This window comes from Nomascus leucogenys, chromosome 3, assembly GCF_006542625.1.
Source record: "Nomascus leucogenys isolate Asia chromosome 3, Asia_NLE_v1, whole genome shotgun sequence".
Lineage (NCBI taxonomy): Eukaryota > Metazoa > Chordata > Mammalia > Primates > Hylobatidae > Nomascus > Nomascus leucogenys.
Window position 1 is genome coordinate 130,626,836 of NC_044383.1, and position 23,795 is coordinate 130,650,630.

Here is a 23,795-nt window from a genome sequence, read left to right on the forward strand (position 1 = left end):
CACAATTATTTAATGTAGGAGGCACAAATACAGATTTATCCAGTAAGATAACTTTATTTTCTTCTTTTGAAGTGGTATTATCTTTCTCATTAATATTTATTAATTAATAGTGGCCAGCTAGACATGTGGAATGTATATAGTTTTCAAAAGGTTATTTAAATATTGTGTATAGTAAAGACTGATTTTCAGGCTGGGCGCAGTGGCTCACACTTGTAATCCTAGCACTTTGGGAGGCCGAGGCGGGCGGATCACGAGGTCAGGAGATCGAGACCATCCTGGCTAACACGGTGAAACCCCATCTCTACTAAAAATACAAAAAAATTAGCCGGGCATAGTGGCGGGCGCCTGTAGTCCCAGATACTCGGGAGGCTGAGGCAGGAGAATGGCGTGAACCCGGGAGGCGTAGCTTGCAGTGAGCGGAGATCGCGCCACTGCACTCCAGCCTGGGTGACAGAGCGAGACTCCATCTCAAAAAAAAAAAAAAAAAAAAAAGACTGATTTTGTAACTATTCTGAAAACAGGTTAAGTTTCAAAAATTTAATTTCGATTGATGTTCCAATTAATTTTGTTGTATATTTGGAAGCTTCTATTATATCTGTTATTACTTTTTCAGTAATGATGTTTATTGTTCCTATAGATTAATAAAAATGAAGTTTTTTTCAGCTTTTATTCTTTGTCCAATTTGGTCAATAGAAGATACTCATTTTTGGATTGTTTCATAAGGCCTGATATCAGCCAGGCTCAATCTTCAAGCTCTTAAAAACGAATGCTGTAGCAGCTGTCATTCCAGAATGAATGGGCTTAGATGAAAAGTACAGGTAGCCTTATCCTCCTAGCATGTCCACCAATATGAGGTTCGGAGATTTGGGTCAGTCAACTTGATTTATCCTCTCAGCAGCTTACTTCTTTCCCTGAAAGTCACCTTTATTTTTCAACTTGTTTTGTTTATTTTCTTTGCTAGCATTTGATTTTTAGTTTTCCCTTCCAAGTTGGGAATAAAGCTGGCCAAAAAGAGAAGTGTAAAAATTATAGTCTTCTATATTTTCCTCTTCTGTTATGTTGTTTTAATATTTCAAGTATCATTTTATTACTTTTTTTAAAAAACAATTGCCAACAATGCCTTTGTGATAAATGCTGATGAATGTTAATGTTTTCATTTTGTAAATATCAAACTCAAGCATGCGGGTATTTTCTCAGCACATTTAGCTCCATATCAAACAAACTAAAGAGCCAATGCCCACAGAAACAATGCCCACAGTCTTTGTTTTTTTTTATTTGCTTCTTTTTCCATTAATTGATTAATCAACTAGTTAAACAAGTATTTATTTAGCTTCCTATTTGCCAAGCTCTGTGACCAGCCGTAAAGATTCAACCATAAATACACCTCATTCCTGTTCCCAGGAAGCTGACATTGCCTAGGGGGAGCCTTGTAATGTACGTAAGTGGTAAATAGGAAAATAATACATAATTATAGGAGATTGTTTTGGAGGCGAGAGAAATTAAAGAGGTGCTATGTAAGAGAGGGACTTAACTGAGGCAAATTTAGAAAGCATAACTTGGTGGCATTTGAGCTGGTTCTGAAGGTTAAGAGGGAACCATCTGAAGAAAATTACAGAGTGAACAGCAAATATAAAAGTCATGAGGCAGGAAAGAGCGCAGCATGTGTTTGCAATATAATGAATATGATGGTAAGAGCTTGAGATGTGGTAGGAGAGGAAGGCAGAGGCCAGATCATGCTGAACTTTGTAAGACATGGTGTATTAGTCCATTTTCATACTGCCATAAAGAACTGCCTGAGACTGGGTAATTTATAAAGGAAAGAGTTTTAATTGACTTATAGTTCAGCATGGCTGGGGAGACCTCAAGAAACTTAACAATCATGGCGGAAGGTGAAGGGGAAGCAAGGCACCTTCTTCACAAGGTGGCAGGAAGAGAATTGCTGAGTGAAGGGGGAAGAGCTCCTTATAAAACTATCAGATCTTGTGAAAACTCACTCATTATCACGAGAACAACATGGGGGAAACCATCCCCATTATCCAGTTATGTCCACCTGGTCTCTCCCTTGACACATGAGGATATAGGGGTTATAATTCAAGGTGAGATTTGGGTGTGGATACAAAACCTAATCATATCACATGGGAAGGAGTTTGGATATTAAAAGTACAATAGAAAGCTATTGGAATTGTTAAGAAAGGGAGTGACACTGTCTAATGTGTATATATATTAAAATTTAATCTCTCTGGATCTTATGTGGACAATAGGTTGCTAGTGGGTATAGCAGAATAATTGGGAAGACCAGAAAGGAAGTGATGGCTGTGGTCCAACTGGGACATGGTGGTCCCCGTGGCTACTGTATGCCAGCAATGATGGAAAGAAGATGGTAGATTTGCGATATGCCTTGGAAGTAGAAAAGACATTTTGGTGGATTAGATATATGCCTTAAGGGCTTGGAAACAATCCAAGATGGTATTTTGTAAAAGGATGAGTGGTGGTACTATTCATCGAATTGGGAAAGGATGTGGGAGTTTTGGAAGAACAAAAATTACAAGTTGGGTTTTGATAAGTTTGAGATGCCTGTTAGATATCTAAGTATATAGGTTAAATAGGCAATTATGTATATTAATCTGGAACTCAGATGTTCTGGACCTCAGATGTGAATTGAGAGTTCTCAGCATTCACCTTGGAGGTTGTTCATGAACATGTGGGACTGGATGAGATCACCAGGGAGGGAGTGAAGATGAAGAAGAGAGGGGTATGCTTAACTGAGTCCATAAGGCCTAGGGTTTGGTGATTGAGCAAAAAAGGAGGAAGGAGCAAAAGGGACTCAGAAAAAATTTCCAATGAAGTGGAAAAAAAATTGCAGATTGTCGTGTTCAGAAATAGAGGGAGGAAAATATCTCTTAGAAGAAATGGAGAGAGGAGAATGTTTCTAAGAAAGAATGATCTACTGGACTGAATTGGACTGAATAATCAAATAAGATGACACAGCACATGATTTTGGGAATTCCACAGCTTGGACATTCCTGGTGATTGTGGAAAGAGCAATTTGGAGGAAGTAATGTGGCCGGAAGCTAGAGAGTGAGATGAAGGTGAAGAAGTAGGAACAGTTTATGGAAACAACTTTAGAGAAGTTTGTGTGAAGATGGACGGAGAGATTAGGTAGTGCTTAGTGTGGGGGCTGTAGGGTTAAGAGACTCGATTGACTTTTCTGTTAAAATGGATTATAGTAAAGCATGTTTGTGTGCCTATGAGAATGACCCACTAGATGAGACACTGGTGATTAAATGCAGAGGGGACAAAGGAAGGACAGGAAGGCTTTGAGAAGATAAGAAAGTGAGATTTAGAGAATTGGGTTTGGTAAGAACTGGAATGCATTTTTCATTATGACCAGAAAAGGCAACGAGAAGTTGAGTTTAGATGCACATGAACTAGGCCATTAGTGGTGGAAGATGAAAGGTTCTCCGTGCAAGAACTGAGCTTTATGATCCATCAAGCACATTGTCAGTGAGGTTGGAGGTGGGACTAAGAGAAGTTGGAAGAGAGAGGATTGAGTGTAAGATCAGATCTTTGTGAGTGGGATAGAGAGTTTTCTAGGGTAAATTTATGGTATTGCTGGGCAGTAATGAGTGCGTATTTGTGGTTTATATTATTAAATGTAAGGAAAGGTAGCCCCGTTGAACTACTCTTTAATAGCATTCATCTACTCAATGAGGCAATGAAGAAGAATGCAGATGGAAGTGGGAGAAAGATGGAGCAGGGAAGAGTAAGATCTTTGGAAATGAGAGGAGAACAGGATTGCCTCTGGTCCATAATGGTGTCTAATGTGTCCCTTTCTCTGGGTAGTGTCATCCCTCACTAGAGCTATGGCTTGGCAAACAGACCTTGAGTTGGATTTCAAACTTCACTTCCTCATTGAGGCAGCGGTCAACCTCTATGTACAGTGCTCCTGAACCTGAAGCTCAGTATAGGAACATAGTGGATACATGTGTTGTGCTTTCCACAGCGGGATTTTGCCTGGAAGATGGGTGAACAATAACCTGGAGGTAGCAGTGGGGAGCAGGGAGGACTCTTATTCCAGCTTCTCAAACTGAGGCATAAAGGATCTGAGAGAAAAAGGAAAAGACTTCATGAAAAGTTTGCAGGGGACCCCATGCAGTGGCTCATGTCTATAATCCAGCACTTCGGGAGGCTAAGGCAGGTGGATTGTTTGAGTCCAGGAGTTCCAGACTAGCCTGGGAAATATGGCAAAACCTCTTCTCTACAAAAAATACAAAAATCAGCTGGGTATGGTGAACATGCCTGTGGTCCCAGCCACTAGGGAGGCTGAGGTGGTAGGTTTGATTGAGCCCAGGAGGTGGAGGTTGCAGTGAGCTATGATCACACCACCGCACTCCAGCCTTGGCGACAGAACCAGACTCTGGAAAAACCAAAAAGTTTGCAGGAGAAATAATGGCCCTATGGAAACTGGTTTCAGTGAAGACAAAAAGGGATTGGTCTGGGGAGATGGAAGTTACAGCAGAGTCTGCCGATCCTAGAAGAGGAGCTCTAGAGCATGGTGGAAGAAGGGTTGGGGGAGTGCGTTGGAGCAGACTGGGGAAGGTATTGGAGTTATGGTTCAATATCGGTTGACTAATAAAGACCAAATATCTGGTAGTGACTTAACTAAAGGGGAAATAGGATGTGGTGAGGGAAATCCTCTCAAGGAAATGGCTCTGTGGTCTTGACTATTTATTTCCTGACAATCACAGCCCCGGGAGAGATGCTCCTTTGGGTTCACAAGGCTGTGGGCAGGGATCATGGGGTAGCAGCAGGGGGTTGTGTTGGGAGTGTCAGTGGGGACTAGCAGCTTAGGATGGGGTCTCCTTGAGTCCCATGCAGTGAATTTTCAAATATCATGATGACGATCTATCCTCCACGTAACCAGGATTGGTCACTAAAAGACCATAGATCTTTGGAAATACGTGCAGTGACTGATTCTTCATTTCAACTGCATTTTTCCCCATAGCATGCTTTAGTGTATTTCCCAGGTGAATATTATTTAAAAGAATAAAATTACCTTGTGAAGGTGCTCACTGAAAAGTTTAAGGAATTGTTTCATTGTAAGTTTTCTACCTGCCACTCAAACTACTGATGCTGCTGTTTTTCATTCTAAAAGAGATAAATGTATTTAAATATTATATTAATGTAAAGGTCACCTTTTAAGCACACCAAAATTTGGCAACACACATTGATGGGTTTCCTGAGATGCTCTTTTCATTAAACTCTTTAAAAAGAGAGACATATCTACTCATGTTCAAATACTCTTTTGACCAATTATAAGTAAATGCACAATTGATTAAATAATATATCTTGTAGCTTAAAATATCAAGTATTATTTAACATCTTTAAAATAACATTTTAAAAAGGCAAGTATGTCATGTTTTATTGTGTTACAAAATGACTATAAGCTATAGGGTGTCATAGCTGCTTTTATTACAAAAATATCTTTTTAAAGCTAAGCGTTTACATTTAAAAAAAAATCCTACTTCCCTTTAATGTAAAGTATTATAAATCTGTCACCCGTGGATGTCCTTAAATCTTTTATGGGAAGCTATTTATATTTTTAGTTGGTGTCATTTCTTGCAGTAAAGACTTTTATAGTCTGTTACTTCTTCTGTTTGAAGTAAAAAAAAATTATTTCTGCTAATGTTACCCTTCTAAACTTAAAATGTTGTATCTTTAGGTTTTCAGCCTGTGTTCTTTGTGATTTGTAGATTTAACAAAAGATTTTAAAAAAGTTTTCTTTGCCTTTGTCTTCTAGCCACAAATTCCTAATCTTAAAATCATTTCTTTTCTTGTAACAGCATTCCTTCCCTTGTATTATCTCATTACTTTTCTCAATACGTCCTCTAGCTGTGTTCTGATCTTTCTTGAGACGTAGCAGTCAGAACTGCCAAATATAAAATCTACATTGAGAATCATAGACGAATGCAAGTTCAGTGCTGGATGCGATCTTAGAACTCTTCCACATTAATGCTTCCCAACCTTTTTTGCGGTCGGCACACTACTCATCTATTCCCGCCGGTCACCTTTCGTTTACATGCAGCGATTCTTAATGAAGCTGAATTTGAAACTAGGGATGGAGGTGAGAGTGGAGGAACACTTCTAGTAGGTTTTGTGATTTCTGTGATGGATTATGTAGTTTTAAAAGGATCTCTGGAGATTTTGAAATGGGTAATTTACTGATCCAGTACAAGCCCCTTATTTTAAGGATGAAATAAATAAATTGGAGATTTGAAATGATTTACCCCAAACCATACAGCTAGTAAATGGTGGAGGTGATAGAATTAGGTCATTGTCTTCTGAGAGCAGTGTACACAAATGGCATTAAAGGGGGTATATTAGCCTGTGTAATAAAGTATGAATACGTGTTCCTGAGACTCTAATTTCAGTGATTTTATTGACTTATGATATTATGATAAATCATGTGGAATTCCTTGAGAATGGATAAAAAATCTTGTAATATTCTAGCCTAGGGTCTAATTTTTAAAAGTAAGAAAAAATAAACTGGAGGTGGAGGAAACAACTAAGCTATAGTCTATTAGAAATTTTATATAAATTATATTAATTTCAAAAATCAGAATATAAAATAACATGTATAAGCTGTGATTTTAAATTTAAACACACACATTCATTATAATAATATGAAGACAATTTGAACTGCTATAAGTAGGGTTTGACTTTTAGTATAGTCATTATGTTTAGTAGTTAAGTTTATGATAAAAATTTGATACCAGCTATATATGCATTAAAAAAAATTCCAGGACGTTTATCATTAAATTTCACATTTGCATGCAATAAGCAAAATTAATTTCCTAGTATTTCACCAAATTCATACATGAGGTTAGGGAAAATATTTACTGAGTATTCACTATATCTTGATACATTTATATGTGTATGCCTCATTTTCTCCTTAAAATATTGCTGCAATATAGAGATGTTATTCCTATTGCTGTATAAGTTTATTCAATAAATACTTGTTGAGTTGCTACTGTATGTAGGTCCTGGTCCTACTGGGTGCACTGATGAGCAACAGCTTTAAACGGGCGAGAAAACAATTGCTTACTGTCATGATCAGAGATACAATGAGGAAGGCAGAAAAGTGTCCCCCAAAGAGATTATTCTGGATTTTCTGGGTGAGCCCCATTTCATCCCAGGAGCCCTTAAAAGTGGAGGAGGCAGCAGAAGAGTGGTTCAGAGAGATGTGATGTGAGGACTTTACCTGCTGTTGCTGGATTTGAAGGTGGAGGAAGTGGCTGTGAGTCAAGGAACGTGGCAACCTCTAGAAGTTGGAAAAGAAGAGGAACCAGATTCACCCCTAGACCCTCCAGAAATAAATGCAGCCCTGCTGATAACTTGATTTTAGTCTAGTGGAGACCCGTGTTGATCACTGGCCTATAAAACTGTAAGATAATAAACTTGTGTTGCTTTATACCACAAAGTTGATGGTTATTTATGATAGCAGTGATGAAACACCAACAGCCATGGTAGGGGAAACTATGGGATGCCTTGGGGAAGGTACCATGGTTTTGGAAAGTGTTTGCACCCAGGTCTGGAGGGTCAGTAGAAGTTAACCAGGTGGGATGGGGAAAATTAGTGGAGGCTGGAGGAGAGGAGCAGGAGGATATTTAAGGTAAAAAAAGTAAAATGTAGAGTTCTGGATGTGACAGAGGTGGTGACTGCTCAGAGGATTAATAATTGGTTCATTTTTATAGATAAATGACATATGAAGTATGGAGTGGGGAGATGCCTCCTGGGGAGGTGAGCCAGAGTCAGATCATGGAAAACCTGTGTATCAGGCAAAGTTTAGGGATGATGAAGACAATCCTTGCCCAAGCACTCGTGGCTAGTGAGCGATGGAGCTTTGTCTACCTTAAACCAAAGTCCATATTTTTTTATTTATATAACCAACAAAGTAGACATCTCTTACAAAACAACTAAAATTTGTTTTTCCGAAAGCTTCCTACAAAGTGAGTATTTTAAAAGTAGTATCTCTTTTCCCACTGATGATCAGTAGATAATTTGTCAATAGGTGGTCTAGCTTCTGGAATGAGAATGTTCCACTGGTCACCAAAGTGTGCTGCTGAAGTTACTGTACCCAGTGGAATACTGTCTGAGGCCAAGTGCTCACGGTCCTCTTAGCTCACTTTTCCTTTGAAGCGTGACCTTAGTTTGTCTACCTCCCCTCCTAGCCTCATCCTTTATACTTGCTAGGTATCTAAATATCTGTCATATAAAGAGAATCATCTGCCTTTACCCTTAGGGTTCTTAGACATTTGCATCCTTTTCCCTAGTTTGGACATTCTCAGGGTTTAATAGAACTAATCTGTAATGATCTCTTTTTACATTAGCTGTTGCCATATAACCTATTATGTGCATATGAATATTCTTAAATAATAAAAAAGAATTCTGATTATAGGAAATGAAGGTGTTTGACCTTACTAAATTTTTTAATGACTAAATTTTATATATTGAATGTTCTTAAAGGAGAATTGTCTGTTTGTAGTGGATTGATTGCATATGTGCACTCCTTTAATCTTTGTTTTCTAGTGCCTTTTTAGCACAGCCTTCATTTGGCTATTCTTAATGTTTTTTCTGTTGATGTTTTAAAAATAGAAAATATGGGCAGGGTTTGGGGAAGGATAAAACACCACCAACAACAACCACTCAAATTCTAGTGGGTAACTTCTAAATTTTAAAAATTAAAAAAATATTCGCCTATGATTACAAAAAAACCAACAACCACTAAGCACTGAAAGGCTTATAACAGAATATAGTTCTTTTCTCTCGACTCACTGCAGTCCCCTTCCTAGAGGCAACTATTCTCCTTACCTTCTTCTATCATTTTTACATTTCCATATTCTAAATAAAATGGGTATGCCATCATCTTTCAATTCTTCAGTATTAGACATTGTCTGCTGACATCCTATTTTGGTAAATACACAGTAAGTTGCTTAGGGATGCTACTGTTCTTTTCCCTGCTTCGTCATTGAATTTTAGGTAAATACATATACAGTGCTGATATTATTTTGCCTGTCCAAACATTATTACCAGCTAAAAACTGAGGTTTACTGTAATTTTGTTTCCTATGTGTTTGTTTTACCTGAAATTAATAATTGCCTTATTTTTAGATGCCTAATTTTCTTTGCACCTATTGCTAATCCCTCCCACATTTTCCAGTGACCTGACAGTACAATTTTCCACAAAGCCAGTCACATTAAGCAGGCTATCACTTCTAATACTGTTCCTTGGTCCTTGGTGACATCTCTTCTGGAGACATGCTTTCTAGGCCTGCTACACAGCCATCATGCTGGGTATTTGCTTTGCTCCCAGTTTAGAATCCCTGTTTCTTGGATCTCATGGAAGTTTCGTGTTATTCATTTGTTTTTGCCTTTTTTTTTTTTTGATTTATTTGTTTTCTTCTTTGGGGAGATTTCCTCATTTTCTCTGAGTGTATCCTTTGTAAGTTTTGTCACGTTAAAACAGGAATACAGAGTGGTGGCAACGCTGAAGATAGCCCATACGTGCTGCAGTTTGGATTCACACCCTCTTTTCTGTGATCTCCTCTCACCGTTAACAGGAGAGCCCCTTTGCTTCTCCCTGGGTTGGATCTCTTTTTTATGCTTCTCGTATCTTCCTCCTTCTTGATTTGCAAATGGAATTCTGTGGGGGACATCTAGAAGCTTCTTGAAAAATGGTATGTAGGAGTTATTTTTTATAATTCAATTATTATTTTTAGTTTTTAAAAAAAATTTTACTTTAAGTTCTGGGATACATGTGCAGAACGTGCAGGTTTGTTACATAGGTATACATGTGCATGGTGGTTTGCTGCAACTATCCACCTGTCATCTAGGTTTTAAGCCCCACATGCATTAGGCATTTGTCCTAATGCTCTCCCTTCCTTTGCCCCCCACCCCCTGACAGGCCCTGGTGTGTGATGTTTCCCTCCCTGTGTCCATGTGTTCTCATTGTTCAACTCCCACTTATAAGTGAGAACATGCAGTGTTTGGTTTTCTGTTCCGTGTTAGTTTGCTGAGAATGATGGTTTCCAGCTTCATCCATGTCCCTGCAAAGGACATGAACTCATTCTTTTTTATGGCTGCATAGTATTCCATGTTGTATATGTGCCACATTTTCTCTATCCAGTCTATCATTGATAGGCATTTGGGTTGGTTCCCAGTCTTTGCTATTGTAAATAGTGCTACAGTAAACATACATGTGCATGTCTTTATAGTAGAATGATTTATAATCTTTTGCGTGTATACCCAGTAATGGGATTGCTGGGTCAAATGGTATTTCTGGTTCTAGATCCTTGAGGAATCACCACACTGTCTTCCACAATAGTTGAACTAATTTACACTCCCACCAACAGTGTAAAAGCATTCCTATTTCTCCACATCCTCTCCAGCATCTGTTGTATCCTGACTTTTTAGTAATTGCCATTCTAACTGGTGTGAGATGGTATCTCATTGTGGTTTTGAGCTTTTTTTCATCTGTTTGTTGGCTGCATAAATGTCTTCTTTTGAGAAATGTCTGTTGATATCCTTTGCCTACTTTTTGATTTGGTAGTTTGATTTTTTCTTGTAAATTGTTTAAGTGTAGGAGCTAATTTTAAAGACATAGCATGGCCGGGCACAGTGGCTCAGCCTGTAATGCCAGTACTTTGGGAGGCTGAGGCAGGCAGATCACTTGAGGTCAGGAGTTGGAGACCAGCCTGGCCAACATGGTGAAACCCTATCTCTACTAAAAAAAAATACAAAAATTTGCTGGGCGTGGTGGCACATGCCTGTAGTTCCAGCACTTTGGGAGGCCGAGGCGGGCCGATCACCTGAGGTCAAGAGTTTGAGACCAGCCTGGTCAACATGGTGAAATCCTGTCTCTATTAAAAAAATACAAAAATTAGCCAGGTGTAGTGGCAGGCGCTGAAAATCCCAGCTACTTGGGAGGCTGAGGCAGGAGAATTACTTGAACTTGGGAGGTAGAGGTGGCAGTGAGCTGAGATCACACCACTGCACTCCAGCCTTGGTGACAGAGCAAGACTCCGTTTCTAAAATAAAATAAAATAAAATAAAATAAAATAAAATAAAATAAAGGAATATTATGCAAAGATTGTCATTTTGTAAATACTTGTGTAAGTAGGACTCAGGAATATGAAGGTATAAAAAGTTCTGCAGAAATGCAGTTTATAGAATGGGTGGAAAGATACGAAAACTATAGAATGTAGTTAAAATACAATTTAAGAATGAAACAAGATCATCATTCAAGGCCTTTTTCCAGGATTCATGTGATTAATCGTTGTTTGAAGAGGATTATTGACCTTTTACGAACTCATAACAAGGAAACCAAACTGGGATGGAATGTTCTGGAAGAGGTAGTCCTTAACCCTTAAAGGAGTGGTAGGATTGTGGTAGGATTGTGATAAATGGAGAGGGTCAGCAGGACATTTTTATATGGATATAACATTTTCTTGTGGACACAATATTAAGAATATTCTAGAGAAAAAGGAGCACACCACTGTTACCTAAACAGAGTATTGAAGAAAACTAGGGGACAAAGTTGGAGAAGTAAACTGGGATCAATTATGGAAGAAATTAAATTCCAGGCGAGGAAATTTGAATTGATTCTGCAGGTTAAGAAGTAAGTGCTAGGGTGAGGTTGATGACATTCAAGAATGTCATATAAACAGAATGTTAGTATGTAGTCTTTAGTGTCTGGTTTCTTTGACTTAGCAGAATGCATGTGAGATTCCATGCATGTTGTTGCGTGTATCAGTAGTTTGCTTATATTTATTGTGGAATAGTATTCCATTGTATCCCTGTACAAAACTTTGTCTATCTGTATGTAATACCAGTTGGTATTTGGGTTGTTTTCAGTTTTTGGCCATTACCAATAAGGCTGCTATATACACTGGCATACAGATTTTATATAGACATATGGTGGTGTTTTTTTGTTGTTGTTTGTTTTTGAGACAGTCTCACTCTGTCACCCACACTGGGGTGCAGTGGTACAATCTTGGCTCACTGCAACCTCTGCCTCCTGAGTTCAAGCAATTCTTACTGCCTCAGCCTCCCGAGTAGCTGGGATTACAGGCATGCCCCACCATGCCCAGCTAATTTTTGTATTTTTAGTGGAGAAGGGATTTCACTATGTTGTCCAGGCTGGTCTTGAACTCCTGACCTCAAGTAATCTGCCTGCCTCGGCCTCCCAAAGTGCTGGGACTACAGGCATGAGCCACTGTGCCCCACCTAGACATATGTTTTTGTTTCTCTTGGATAAATACCTAGGGGTAAGATTGCTGAGTTGTATCATTAATGTGTGGTTAACTTTATAACAAACTGCCAGCTGTTTTTCAAAATGGCTGTACTTTTACCTGTGACGTATGAGAGTTGCAGTTACTCCACATTCCTGCCAACCCTTGGTATAGTCATTTTCTTAAAGCCATTTTAACATGAAGCAATGTCTCATTGTGGTTTGAATTTACATTTCTCTAATGATTAATGTGCTGAGCATATTTTCATTTGCTTGTCATCTAAACATCTTCTATGGTAATGTATAGGTTTAAATCGTTTGCCCATTTTAAAAAATATGTTAAAAAAGATACTGCATCATTATAAAATAAAATAAAAATGCCAAAAAGTACAAATAGGAAAGTAAACCAACTTAAATCCCAGCACCCAAAAATAACTGTTTGAATATTAAGTTAATATTCCAGACATTTCTCCCTCTATGTATATATACAGATAGAAGGACAGATGGATAGATGGATGAATGGATGGACAGAGAGAAAAAATACATGTAAATAAAGTCTATTAGATATGCTGATGTCTACTGTGATATAATTTGTATACAGTAGTCCCCCCTTATCCATGGTTTTGCTTGCTGTGGTTTCAGTTACCTGTGGTGTATACAAAAAGAAATCTTGAGAGAGAGAGAGATCACATTGACAGAAGTTTTACACAGTATATTGTTACGATTGTTCTATTTTATTATTAGTTATTATCATCAGTGTCTTACTGTGCCTAATTCATAATGTAAAAATAGGTATGATGCATGGGAAAAAACATGGTGTTTGTAAGGTTTGGCACTATCTGTGGTTTCAGACATTCACTGGGGATCTTGAAATGTATCCCCTACAGATCAGGAGGGACTGCTGTATCACAAAATTCATCAGGATTTTTAGTATATTCACCATGTTGGGTAACCATCACTACTCTTAATTTCAGAAAATGTATCATCCTCCAAAGAAACCCCATACCATTAGTAGTCAGCCTCCATTGTCCTGCACCATGCAATCCTAGGCAACACCTAATCTACTTTCTCTCTATACATGAATTTACCTATTTTGGAAATTTTATATAAATGGAATTTCACCATATGTGGCCCTTTGCGTCTAACTTCTTTCACTTAACATAGTGTTTTCAAGGTTCATCCATATTGTAACACGTGTCAGTACTTCATCCTTTTTTTTTTTTTTTTTTTGAGACGGAATCTCACTCTGTCGCCCAGGCTGGAGTGCAGTGGCGCAATCTCGGCTCACTGCAACCTCTGCCTCCTGGGTTCATGCCATTCTCCTGCCTCGGCCTCCTGAGTAGCTGGGACTACAGGCGCCTGCCACCATGCCCGGCTAATTTTTTGTATTTTTAGTAGAGATAGGGTTTCACCATGTTAGCCAGGATGGTCTCGATCTCCTGACCTCGTGATCCGCCCACCTCGGCCTCCCAAAGTACTGGTATTACAGGCGTGAGCCACCGCGCCTGGCCGCTTCATTCCTTTTTATGGGTGAATAATATTCTATGTATAGATATAGTGTATTTTGTTTATTAATTTCTCTGTCAATCTAGGTTGATTCTACTAGTTGGCCATTATATAGATAATGCTGCTACAAACATTCGTGTACAGGTTTTTCTGTGGAAATATTTCCAGTTCTCTTGGATTTAAATACCTAGGAGTGAAATTATCGATACTAATTTTTAAAATTGAGTTGTTTTCTTATTATAGAGCTCTGAAGAACATAAAGTTTTAAATGTTGAATTTACAGGTGTATCTCTTAACTCATATAACTCCAAGATAGCTCTGTGTTCTAATTTTGATGTAGATTTAATGAAGGGTTTATAGAAGCTTATTTGTCCAATGCATTCTAAATATTACTAAATAAGAAACCAACTTGTATAGATATGAATTGTTTAAAATATATAAAGTCAGCTGCTTCAATTATTTTTATTTTGTCTGAAATATTTCTTCAGATTTTATTTCTTCCTAGAATTCATTTAGCCACTGACTGTATGAGCATTTGTTGATATTGTCTTTATGTAAGTCAACACGAAGGCAATTTTATTGACTTACATAAAGGCAGTATCAACAAATATTCATATAATCACTGACTGTATGAATATTTAATCCTTAAAGGAGTGGTAGGATTCAGTGACTGAATGAATACAATTGCCTTTTGTATTGACCTATAACATATGGGGGAATAATTTAACTTACAATTATGAGCTGTAAAATGTAGTTATAATTATTTTATGATATGGATGTGATTTTAATATTTTTATGGCTCTCCCCCTTTCACTCTTCTCAGAATTCACATGACCCCCCCACTAAGGATTATTCAAGACACACATACAAATAAATCTCCCAGTTACCTATGGTGACTTGAATAAAAGGTCCTTTGGGGGCTGCCTGTTAGTTTTTTATTTAGGGGATGTGTGATGTGGAATGTCACACTGTAAGTAATGGAGCCGTGCTGTCATATTGTTACTTTCAGTATTGCTGACAGACAGAACGCCTTGGAGGCTGAGTGGAGGACGGTGCAAGCCTCTCGCAGAGATCTGGAAAACTTCCTAAAGTGGATCCAAGAAGCAGAGACCACAGTGAATGTGCTTGCGGATGCCTCTCATCGGGAGAATGCTCTTCAGGATAGTATCTTGGCCAGGGAACTCAAACAGCAGATGCAGGTAAGTGCATGGGAAACCACACCAGTACTTGTGTTTGCCCTGTGTGCTTTTGATCCCTCTGCATGCAAATGTGTTACCCTTAAAAGGTGAGGTTGTCACTTTATTCTCTTACGAAATCCGTGCTCTCCTGTGAATAATAGGTTTCTTGAAATAAGCTCTATTAGATATTTTTACTTAATGTTAGAGGGAAAAAACCCACCTTGTTTTATGGAAGTAATAATTGTTTATTTAGAGTTAGAGGCTCACAGCTATTCTGCTTTTTGTCATTTTAAGCCCTATTACGGTTAGCTTTATTGAATCCTAAATTATAAGGGCATTTTCCCTTAATGTGAAGTGTTTCTTTCTCCATGTATTATACGTACTTAATATAAAAGCTGCAAAAGCTCTATGGCTTAGTTTATAACTAAGAATATTAGGCTTGATGTTATTACTTTTATGGCATTAGCTTGATAACTGTGATTGTATATGTAGTCTGAGGTTCAAATATTTCTTCTACACAAAATGTGCTAATATAAAACTTTTCATTTACAAACATTGTGAGGAATCTTATGAAATACGTCTGAATCTTTTTCTGCCCTCAAGTAGTTCTGCTTTAGTGCTCTTGAAACTTCCAGTTCAAAATCTGATTCAGGCGGAGCGTGGTGCCTCATGCCTGTAATCCCAGCACTTTGGGAGGCCAAGGTGGGTAGGTCACCTGAGGTCAGGAGTTCAAGACTAGCCTGGCCAACATGGCGAAACCCCATCTCTACTAAAAATACAAAAATTAGCCAGGCGTGGTGGCATGCACCTGTAGTCCCAGCTACTTGGGAGGCTGAGGCATGAGAATTACTTGAACCCAGGAGGTAGAGGTTGCAGTCAGCCAATATCACGCTACTACACTTCAGCCTGGGTGGCAGAACGAGACTCTCTGTTCACTCCCCAAAAAAACAAAACAAAAACCTGTTTCAATGGGGAAGTCTCCTTGTCAACCATAGTATTACATCTGATTATTTTATGCCATGCCATGCTTACATCAGTCTGACAACTATTATTTCTGATGTACTTGTGAACATGTGTTCCATTGTCTTTTGTTGTTGTTGTTGTTTTGTTGCCCAGGCTGGAGTGTAGTGGTGTGATCTCAGCTTGCTACCACCTCTGCCTCCTGGGTTCAAGCGATTCTCATCCCTCAGCCACCTGAGTAGCTGGGATTACAGGTGTGCTCCACCATGCCCGACTAGTTTTTGTATTTTTAGTAGAGATGGGGTTTCACCACATTGGCCAGGCTGGTCTCAAACTCCTGACCTTAAGTGATCCAGCTGCCTTGGTCGCCCAAAGTGCTGGGATTACAGGCCTGAGCCACCGCACCTGGCCTCCACTGTCTTTTGATACATGTCTCCACTTGTCCCAGTTGGTCACATGGTTCTTCAAGGGCAGAGATTATATCATCCATATTGTTGCCTACGCAGTGCCCTGTGTGCAAATCCTAAGTAAATACTGACTGCTGTCCTTGGACCTTGACTCACCGTTATGAAACTCAGCATTGAAACCTTTTTTAAATCCGTTCTTAGGAGCTCTTTTCTCTTAAAACATCCAAAAGACCGTTTTCTAAAATGTCAACAAATGTGTGGATCTGGATGAAGGATACAGAGTCTTTCTTTGAACTACTCTGATTCTTACAATTTTTCTTTAAGTTTGAAATTATTTTCACTGAAAAGTTACACAATTTGAAAAACAGATCTTTTTGGAATGAGCTTATTTATAAATTGTCCCTGTGCATGAAAACTCATGGTGTTTTACTATTCAGTTCTTAAGATTCATTTGTTGAAAATTTCTGTTTAAATACATTGCTGCTTGAATCTTATTCATTGCACAATACATTTTGTGACTTGTTAAAGAGCGTGACCAGGCAAGTATCAAAATTAAATCTGTTCCTTTGACTCACTCTTTCGAGCCTTATGAGGTCACTATAAATGTTAATTGATAAAATATTCAGCCATCAGCTGTATTTTAGGAGGTCATAGAGGACTCTAAGTGTGGTTAGATGCTAGATTATTTATTTTTTTATGATTTAAACAAGAAAAAGCCTGACCTATAAATGCCAACAGTTAATTTATGCAATGGTTTTAATTTCAGTAGCTATCTACGCTGTGCACTTGAGTAGGTAACAGTTTATACACAATGAATAAAGGAGGCTTTAAATGAACCCTAGTAATGAGCACCAGCAAAACACAGGCCTGTTCTAGAGTTTAATGATGTCTTCTGACACATTTTATCTTAGGATATATTCTTACCATAGCTAAGACTCTTCTCAATATTTAATGAATATTCAAACAGTGGAAGACAAATGTAAATAGAAATGTTTAAAATCTTTCAAAATAAAAATAACTAAGCACAGGATTACTTATGGCAAACAGCATCAAGAAAGAAAGGTTGCTGATAAAAATATTAAAATACGTTATAATGCTTTATAAAATATAATACATTATTACTTTAGTGTTGCTAAAAATAGTCTCTTTTGGCTGGTAGAAAGTAATAAAGAGGACATTTACTAAGAGTCTACTAAAATTCCTTTGTTTAAAGATACATATGTACATTTATGTTTAGAATGATTCACATTACGGTAATTTGCATGATTTTTCATTCCCTTGCTTTGTTATTAAATGCTCTTAATTTTAAAGTGTTCTCTCCATTCTATTTTAAAAAAATTCTATGGCTTTATTTTCAGCACCTTATAGATAGATGATTGTTAGAGATTTAGTACCTTTTACTGAGTTTTTCTGAGGCAAGAGAATTTTAATTTTTTTATGGTGTTGTATATTAATGATTCTCGTTTTGTATGAGTGAACAGACATTTAAAGTAGAAACTTTTTTGGAAATGGAGAGAAGTTTGCTGGAGAAAATGACTGTACAAAAGCATGGCAAACCATAACAGAAAAGTTCTAGAGGCACGGTGGTGGCAGTGGTGGTGGTGGTGGTGGTGCACAGTCTTTGTGCACTAAGGAAAATGGAATAAGGAGCTCGGTGTATCTTTGCTGCATGCACAGGATGTGTATGTAGAACTGCTTAGCTGACGCATTCACTGCTTATACTTGCTTCATGTCTTGTGACAACCAGATCCAAGGCCATGGGAGAATTTCATGAAGATAAAGCAGTTTATTCTATGTTCAGTTGAAGGTGAATCTTGGGTGAATTTTGATAAGGATAGTTCTGAAGCACATGGAAGATGATTGACTTTTGGGAGTATGCTATGATACATGCCATTCTTTTAAGGATGGATGATGATTTGGATTTATGCATCTATGTTTCATTGCCCTGCTGCAAGGCTGTTAGGATTTATTCCCCAGCAGAGGCCTTTTGGCAAGAGAAAAGCCGATTCTTTGGAGACCTGCAGGAGAGACAAGCTCCTTGAGAACTGAGCAGTCCAGCTCATAGAGGGTCTTAAATGCCATGCAAGTATTTATATTTTAACCCAGTGGCAATGAAGAGAAGTCATAAAGGATAGTAACAAGAGTGATGCAATGGGATTTTTGCTTTATAGGAATTTAGCTGATGGTATGAGGAATGGACTTGAACTAGACAAGAGTGATAGAAGAGAGGCCTGTTAGGATACTCATGTAGCTATCCAGGCTACAGGTGATAATTACCAGAAAGGAGACAATGGCAGGGGTAGTAGATCTAATGACTCAATAGTATACATAGACTAAGGAAGGGGAAAGTCAGATTGCCAAGTGGTGTTAGAGCCTAAGACTGGGAACATAGAAGAAAATGTCAGGGCAGCGTTGCAAGTTAGCGGGAAATGTGTGGGGATGGTGAATTTCATCCATTTTGACTTTGTTGAAATGAAGCATTGGATAACATCCAGGAGGAGATACCTGGCATGCAGTTGTCACCGTGAATCTATATTCAGGTAAGAGTATTTGGCCAAAGATGAAGAAACTTTATTTTTTGCTTTTGTATGAAAGCCCATTATTGACTTCCAACTAGTTTATTAGTTCAAGTGCATTTATTCTTAATGTGCATGTTCATATTCTAAAAGATTGTTATTCTTTTAATTATATTTAAAAATTTTAGCTTTACATTTGGCATTACCAATTCACTGAGATGCTCTGATTCTTTCCTGGGTAAAATCCTGAGTTCCTGCTGCCTTTCTGGAGTGGTGTTGTCGTGAGTGGCTGGTTTTGCTCTCTAATAATTTATGTTTTAGGATTATTACACTTTTATCTCCTATGTTTGCTTTTAGCCTCATTTTCATCCTCTTGTTCCATAGGTGCAACTTTGATTATAGATTGTTTTAGATTTTCTCCTGTGCTCAGCTGCATGCTTAGCACTGTGTTTGAGGGGTGAGTGCCTATCTCATGGGGACTTCATCTGCTGGTTCTAGGACAGGAATTATAGCTTCATACTTATTTAACAACAACTTTCTTGGCATATAATTCACATACTATACAGTTCATTCATTTAAATTTTACAATTCATTTGTTTCTAGTCTATTCACGGTTGTACAACCATCACTACAATCAAGTTAGAATATTTTCATTACCTCAAAAAGAAATCCCTTCCCTTTACTAGCAATTTCCCATTCCTCCCCGCCAATTCCCTCCCCTCTGAACAATCACTAATCTATTTCTATCTATTTGCCAAATACCTTAACATTTTATATTCTATCCTTTGAATATGCTCTCCACTTTTGGCTTTACACAGATATGGTGGCAATGTTAGCCTCACCAGAGGGAGGCAGTGTAGATTCTCAGTATGGACCTGCAGGGAAAAAAGATACAGGCAGACGTCCACAGAACACTGCCTGATAAACACAGTTCTATAAGACCTAATAAAGTCAGCAAAGCACTGCTTGATAAACACCATTCTGTAAGACACAATATAGGACCTTAAATCGTTCTTAACATGAAGGACTAAGAAAGGCAAATGAAGTAAAGGAGGAAAAACAAATACTTGAAAATACTGCATTTCTTTTAAAGAATCATGACAACATTAGACAGAGGTGAAATTGCAGCATTAGCCCAGTTACCAGATTGAGCAGGACACTGATAATGAGCAACATCTGGGTTCTATTTCTGGCTGTGCTCTTTGACCCAGTCATTTAATCACCCAGGGTTATTTTGCACATCTCCTGATAGTACTTTACCCCAGTTGATATTTGTAATGATATTCAGGCTGCAGTAGAGAATATGTCTCAAGTGTGTATGTATACACATAAAACCCCAAAATTCTGTACTGGATTTTTATATGATATAATTATGGCCTCATATTTCCTATTCATAAAATTAAAACAGCTTTATGGCAAATGAAATGAGATAATGAAGATGCTGTCTAAGGGGAAATGTGGCAATTTGGAATGTTCAGTAGTCAATTACAGACTTTTCATTTTTTATTAACTTAGCTGTTTAATTAGACAAATCCTAACCTATTCCATTTCTAATGGCTTTCCTTCTAGGCAGGCAGATGAGAATCCACTGGATCGCTCTGCTTTTAGGGTATCTTAGTCACATAACCCCTGCAAGTATTTTTTTGTTTTGCTTTATTGTTGTTGTTTTGTTTTGTTGTAGGTGATCTTGGGCTGAGACCTGTCTGGGGGTGATTTTTTAGCACTTAATGTATGGGCTGTTGTCATTAGAGTCAGGTGTACCCTTCTGCTCTTCTCAAGATTTATAACAGGGTCTCCTGTTCACTAATTCACAGAGCACAGCTAGAGCTGCATTTATTGGGTAGTGAACGTATCCCTCTTTAGAGAGGGTGAATGCTCCGTTCTCTCTTAATAGAAACCAGCTACAGGGCATGCACCATGGTGGTGGCGGTGATATGCTGAATCCCTGTTCCCAGGGGATGTCCGCTTTCTATCTGCAGCTTTAATGTTTCACTTAATATCCTCTTTGGCTACTGAGCACACTCCTCTCCCGCAGCCGGCAGCGCTTGGCTGCTCGACAACTTCCTTCATTTCTGTCCATGCCGGGCTGAGCAAGTGCTGCCTGTGAGCATCTGCTGGGGGGCTTTCTCTGTGGCGTTTGTCTGTGTTTTTTAAATTGAGAAGTTGAAGGAATACTAGCCTCCTTTTTCCTAGAACCTAACCCCCTGTATCTTTCAAATGCTTTCCTGGAAACGAGCATGCTCAGAGAACTGACAAATCATTGTCCAGTGACCGGGAGGAAATGATCGTTGCTCTTCATTTATAATGCAAATTCTGAGGTGTCTCCAGAAGTGTGGTAAACTTAAAATGATGGCTGTGGTGAGAACGTCTCTGCAGAAAGTTGTGGTTTTGTTGCATCGTTTACAAAGGATGGCAGTTTCTTCTCCTCGGTATCAGAAGCTCTGTAAGGTAACTGAGTGATTGAAAATAAGGATCTCGGGTGTCTGACAGTTCTACTGTTTCTCAGGCTCTAAAAACTAATCTTTCAGATTCTTACCAAGGAAAGATTCCCTTTCTTAGTAACTGGTTGGGAAAGCTGTTAAAGTGAATTGCATTAATTACATTTTGTTTAAAAATCTAAAACAGGTTTTAGTTTTAGTACATAGTTTATTTTGCAATTGACACAATCTTGTCTTCTGAGATGGGCTAGTGAAATGTTTGGAGAAAATATGATAGCAAAACTACTACATTCATTAAGACCTGTTACCTCTCTGGTACTTTGCAGTATCTTAATATTGAATGGCACATTAATCTTATGTAAATTTTAGTAAAATTAAAAGAAGAATGCCGAATAATCTTTCAGTAGATTTTTAAAAAATGTTCCATCGTTTTATAGCTAATTGCTTTTTCAATTAAAACAATTAAAACACATTTTTAAAAAAGATCAGACTGAATTTCATCATAAAACATCCCCTATATTCTTGAATCTCCATATATTATAGTTACACTTGAATAATTTAATTTCATTTGGATAAGTGAATTAAGTAGACTTACAGGAGGCAACTTGTTTGACAGTTGCAAATTTCTAATACTACGTCATCCCAAACATAAAGCATTCAATCAGCTGCTGTATTTTTTTAAGTCAGCTGTTACATGTTTGATCATAGTTTTGTTTTATTCAAACTATGTTGATACTATGTCATTACTTTTGTCAAAATTAGAGTGTTTTGATGTAAAAGGAGAGAGTTATAATAGCAATTTTTACACTACCGCAGTACTATATTCCTCCTTCCTATCATATTTTTAGTACCGTTCTCAAGAATGTATCTTGTTGCTCTGTTAGCTGCCCAAACTCATTTGTGATCAAAACAACTGCCTCTGAGAAAATATTATTTTTCTGATGATATGCAATATGGCATGTCCAGGCATCTAGATGATGCTTATATGGCAGCAGATTGAGGTGGGAAGCAGTATTCCATTAACTTTATTATATCACACTGTAATTTCTTACAATTTGGCTGATTAGATATATTGCTGTCTGGAAACTTTTTTTTTTTCCGGAAGTTTTGGGAGACAGATTCAGGTAGTGGGGTATTCTTTTCAGAAATACTTACAAGAGTTTTATTTGCATAAGAAGTTAACTGAAACTTAATGGAACGTAATTCAGTTACAAAGATTTGTAAACCTAATTATTTCAATGTGTTGTGTTTTGCTCCACTTCAATGGATAAGTTTATTCTGGTAAAACATTTATGTTTTTCATGAAAAGGCAATTTTGATAATAGATAAGAAAAGCTCATTCACTAATTTATGCTATTTAATTTTTTTAACTACCAGTATGCATATATAAAGCATTCTTTTTTTAAGAGCAGGGTCATTTTCCTGATCTGTTTGTGTGTGTACTTTCACAAAACCAAATACTTTTCTAAAGTCCAAGGTATTAAGTTAGTGCAAAGTATGAAACAGCAAAAGTCAAGTGTTGGAGAAAGTTGCTAATTAGTTTGCTAATTCTACCGCAAATAGGCACAAGTTAAGTCACTGAAGTCATTGGATAAATTACCATCAGAAGTGCTTTTTAGGAAGACTTTTTGATTTATAATTTCCTAAAGATACCATGAAAATTTAAATGTTTAGAATAAATGTTACTTATTTCATTTAGAAAATTAAAATTTCCATTATTTGCTGTTGAAATACTATCTTCCACGTATTCTTTCCCATGTACAAAATTAACAACTGCCTGGATAACGCAATGAGAAATGTCCAATTCCAGTACATTCCAGCAGGTGTCAGTATAAGGCAGTGACATAGGAGATTTTGCCTGAAGAACTGGAAATCCAGATTAGGAAGCGGCATAATTACTATGAAATAAATAAACTAGTAACAGATAAATTTTATTTGTGTGGTTATATTTTGAAAACTGATCTAAGTTATTGAGCTATATTAATTTAATGAAATAAAAATTTAGTTGTAGATTTAAATATTAACAGTTGCCATCTCAAATATTGATAGAGGTAGCTATACCAAACAAAAATACTTAATTGTATTTTAATTATCAATAGTCCATGTGTCATACCTAAAAGTTTAAATAGGTTTGACATTTATTTGCTTTAAAACACTGTAAATTCCCTTGCCATTAAATTGTAAATGCTGTCTTGACTTTCTCCTTATTCCTCCCACATTTTCTAAATTTAGTTTCTGAGAAAAAAATGCTTTAAGTTTGTGTTTCTCCATAAAAATATAGAAACAGTCTATTGTAAATACATTTAGAGACCAAAATGAATGAGAATAAAATGTGGCATAATCTGAGGGAAATTTGACTATTTAAAATTCATATTGGCATTTTGAAATTCAGTGTCTGAATATTTTTATCTTCTTTTAAATTCCTCTTGAGGATCATTCTTTTTATGTATTATTTGTTTAGTCTTTTGTTAGACTTTTCCCTCTGTGGCAGCTCTTCTTTTC

At 37.4% G+C, this 23,795-nt stretch overlaps 1 protein-coding gene across 3 annotated transcripts in view; it reads left to right on the forward strand.

The window, feature by feature from the left end:
• Positions 1–23,795, forward strand: part of UTRN (utrophin) — a 573,765-nt gene that overhangs the window by 283,411 nt on the left and 266,559 nt on the right. For 2 of the 3 annotated variants that reach the window (XM_030809793.1, XM_030809794.1), the window contains exon 51: positions 14,804–14,993. In XM_030809793.1, the coding sequence (XP_030665653.1) occupies positions 14,804–14,993 (190 nt within the window). Of the gene's footprint in view, positions 1–14,803; positions 14,994–21,130; positions 21,304–23,795 lie in introns of those variants that run through there. The other variant, XM_030809795.1, reaches the window with a different exon arrangement.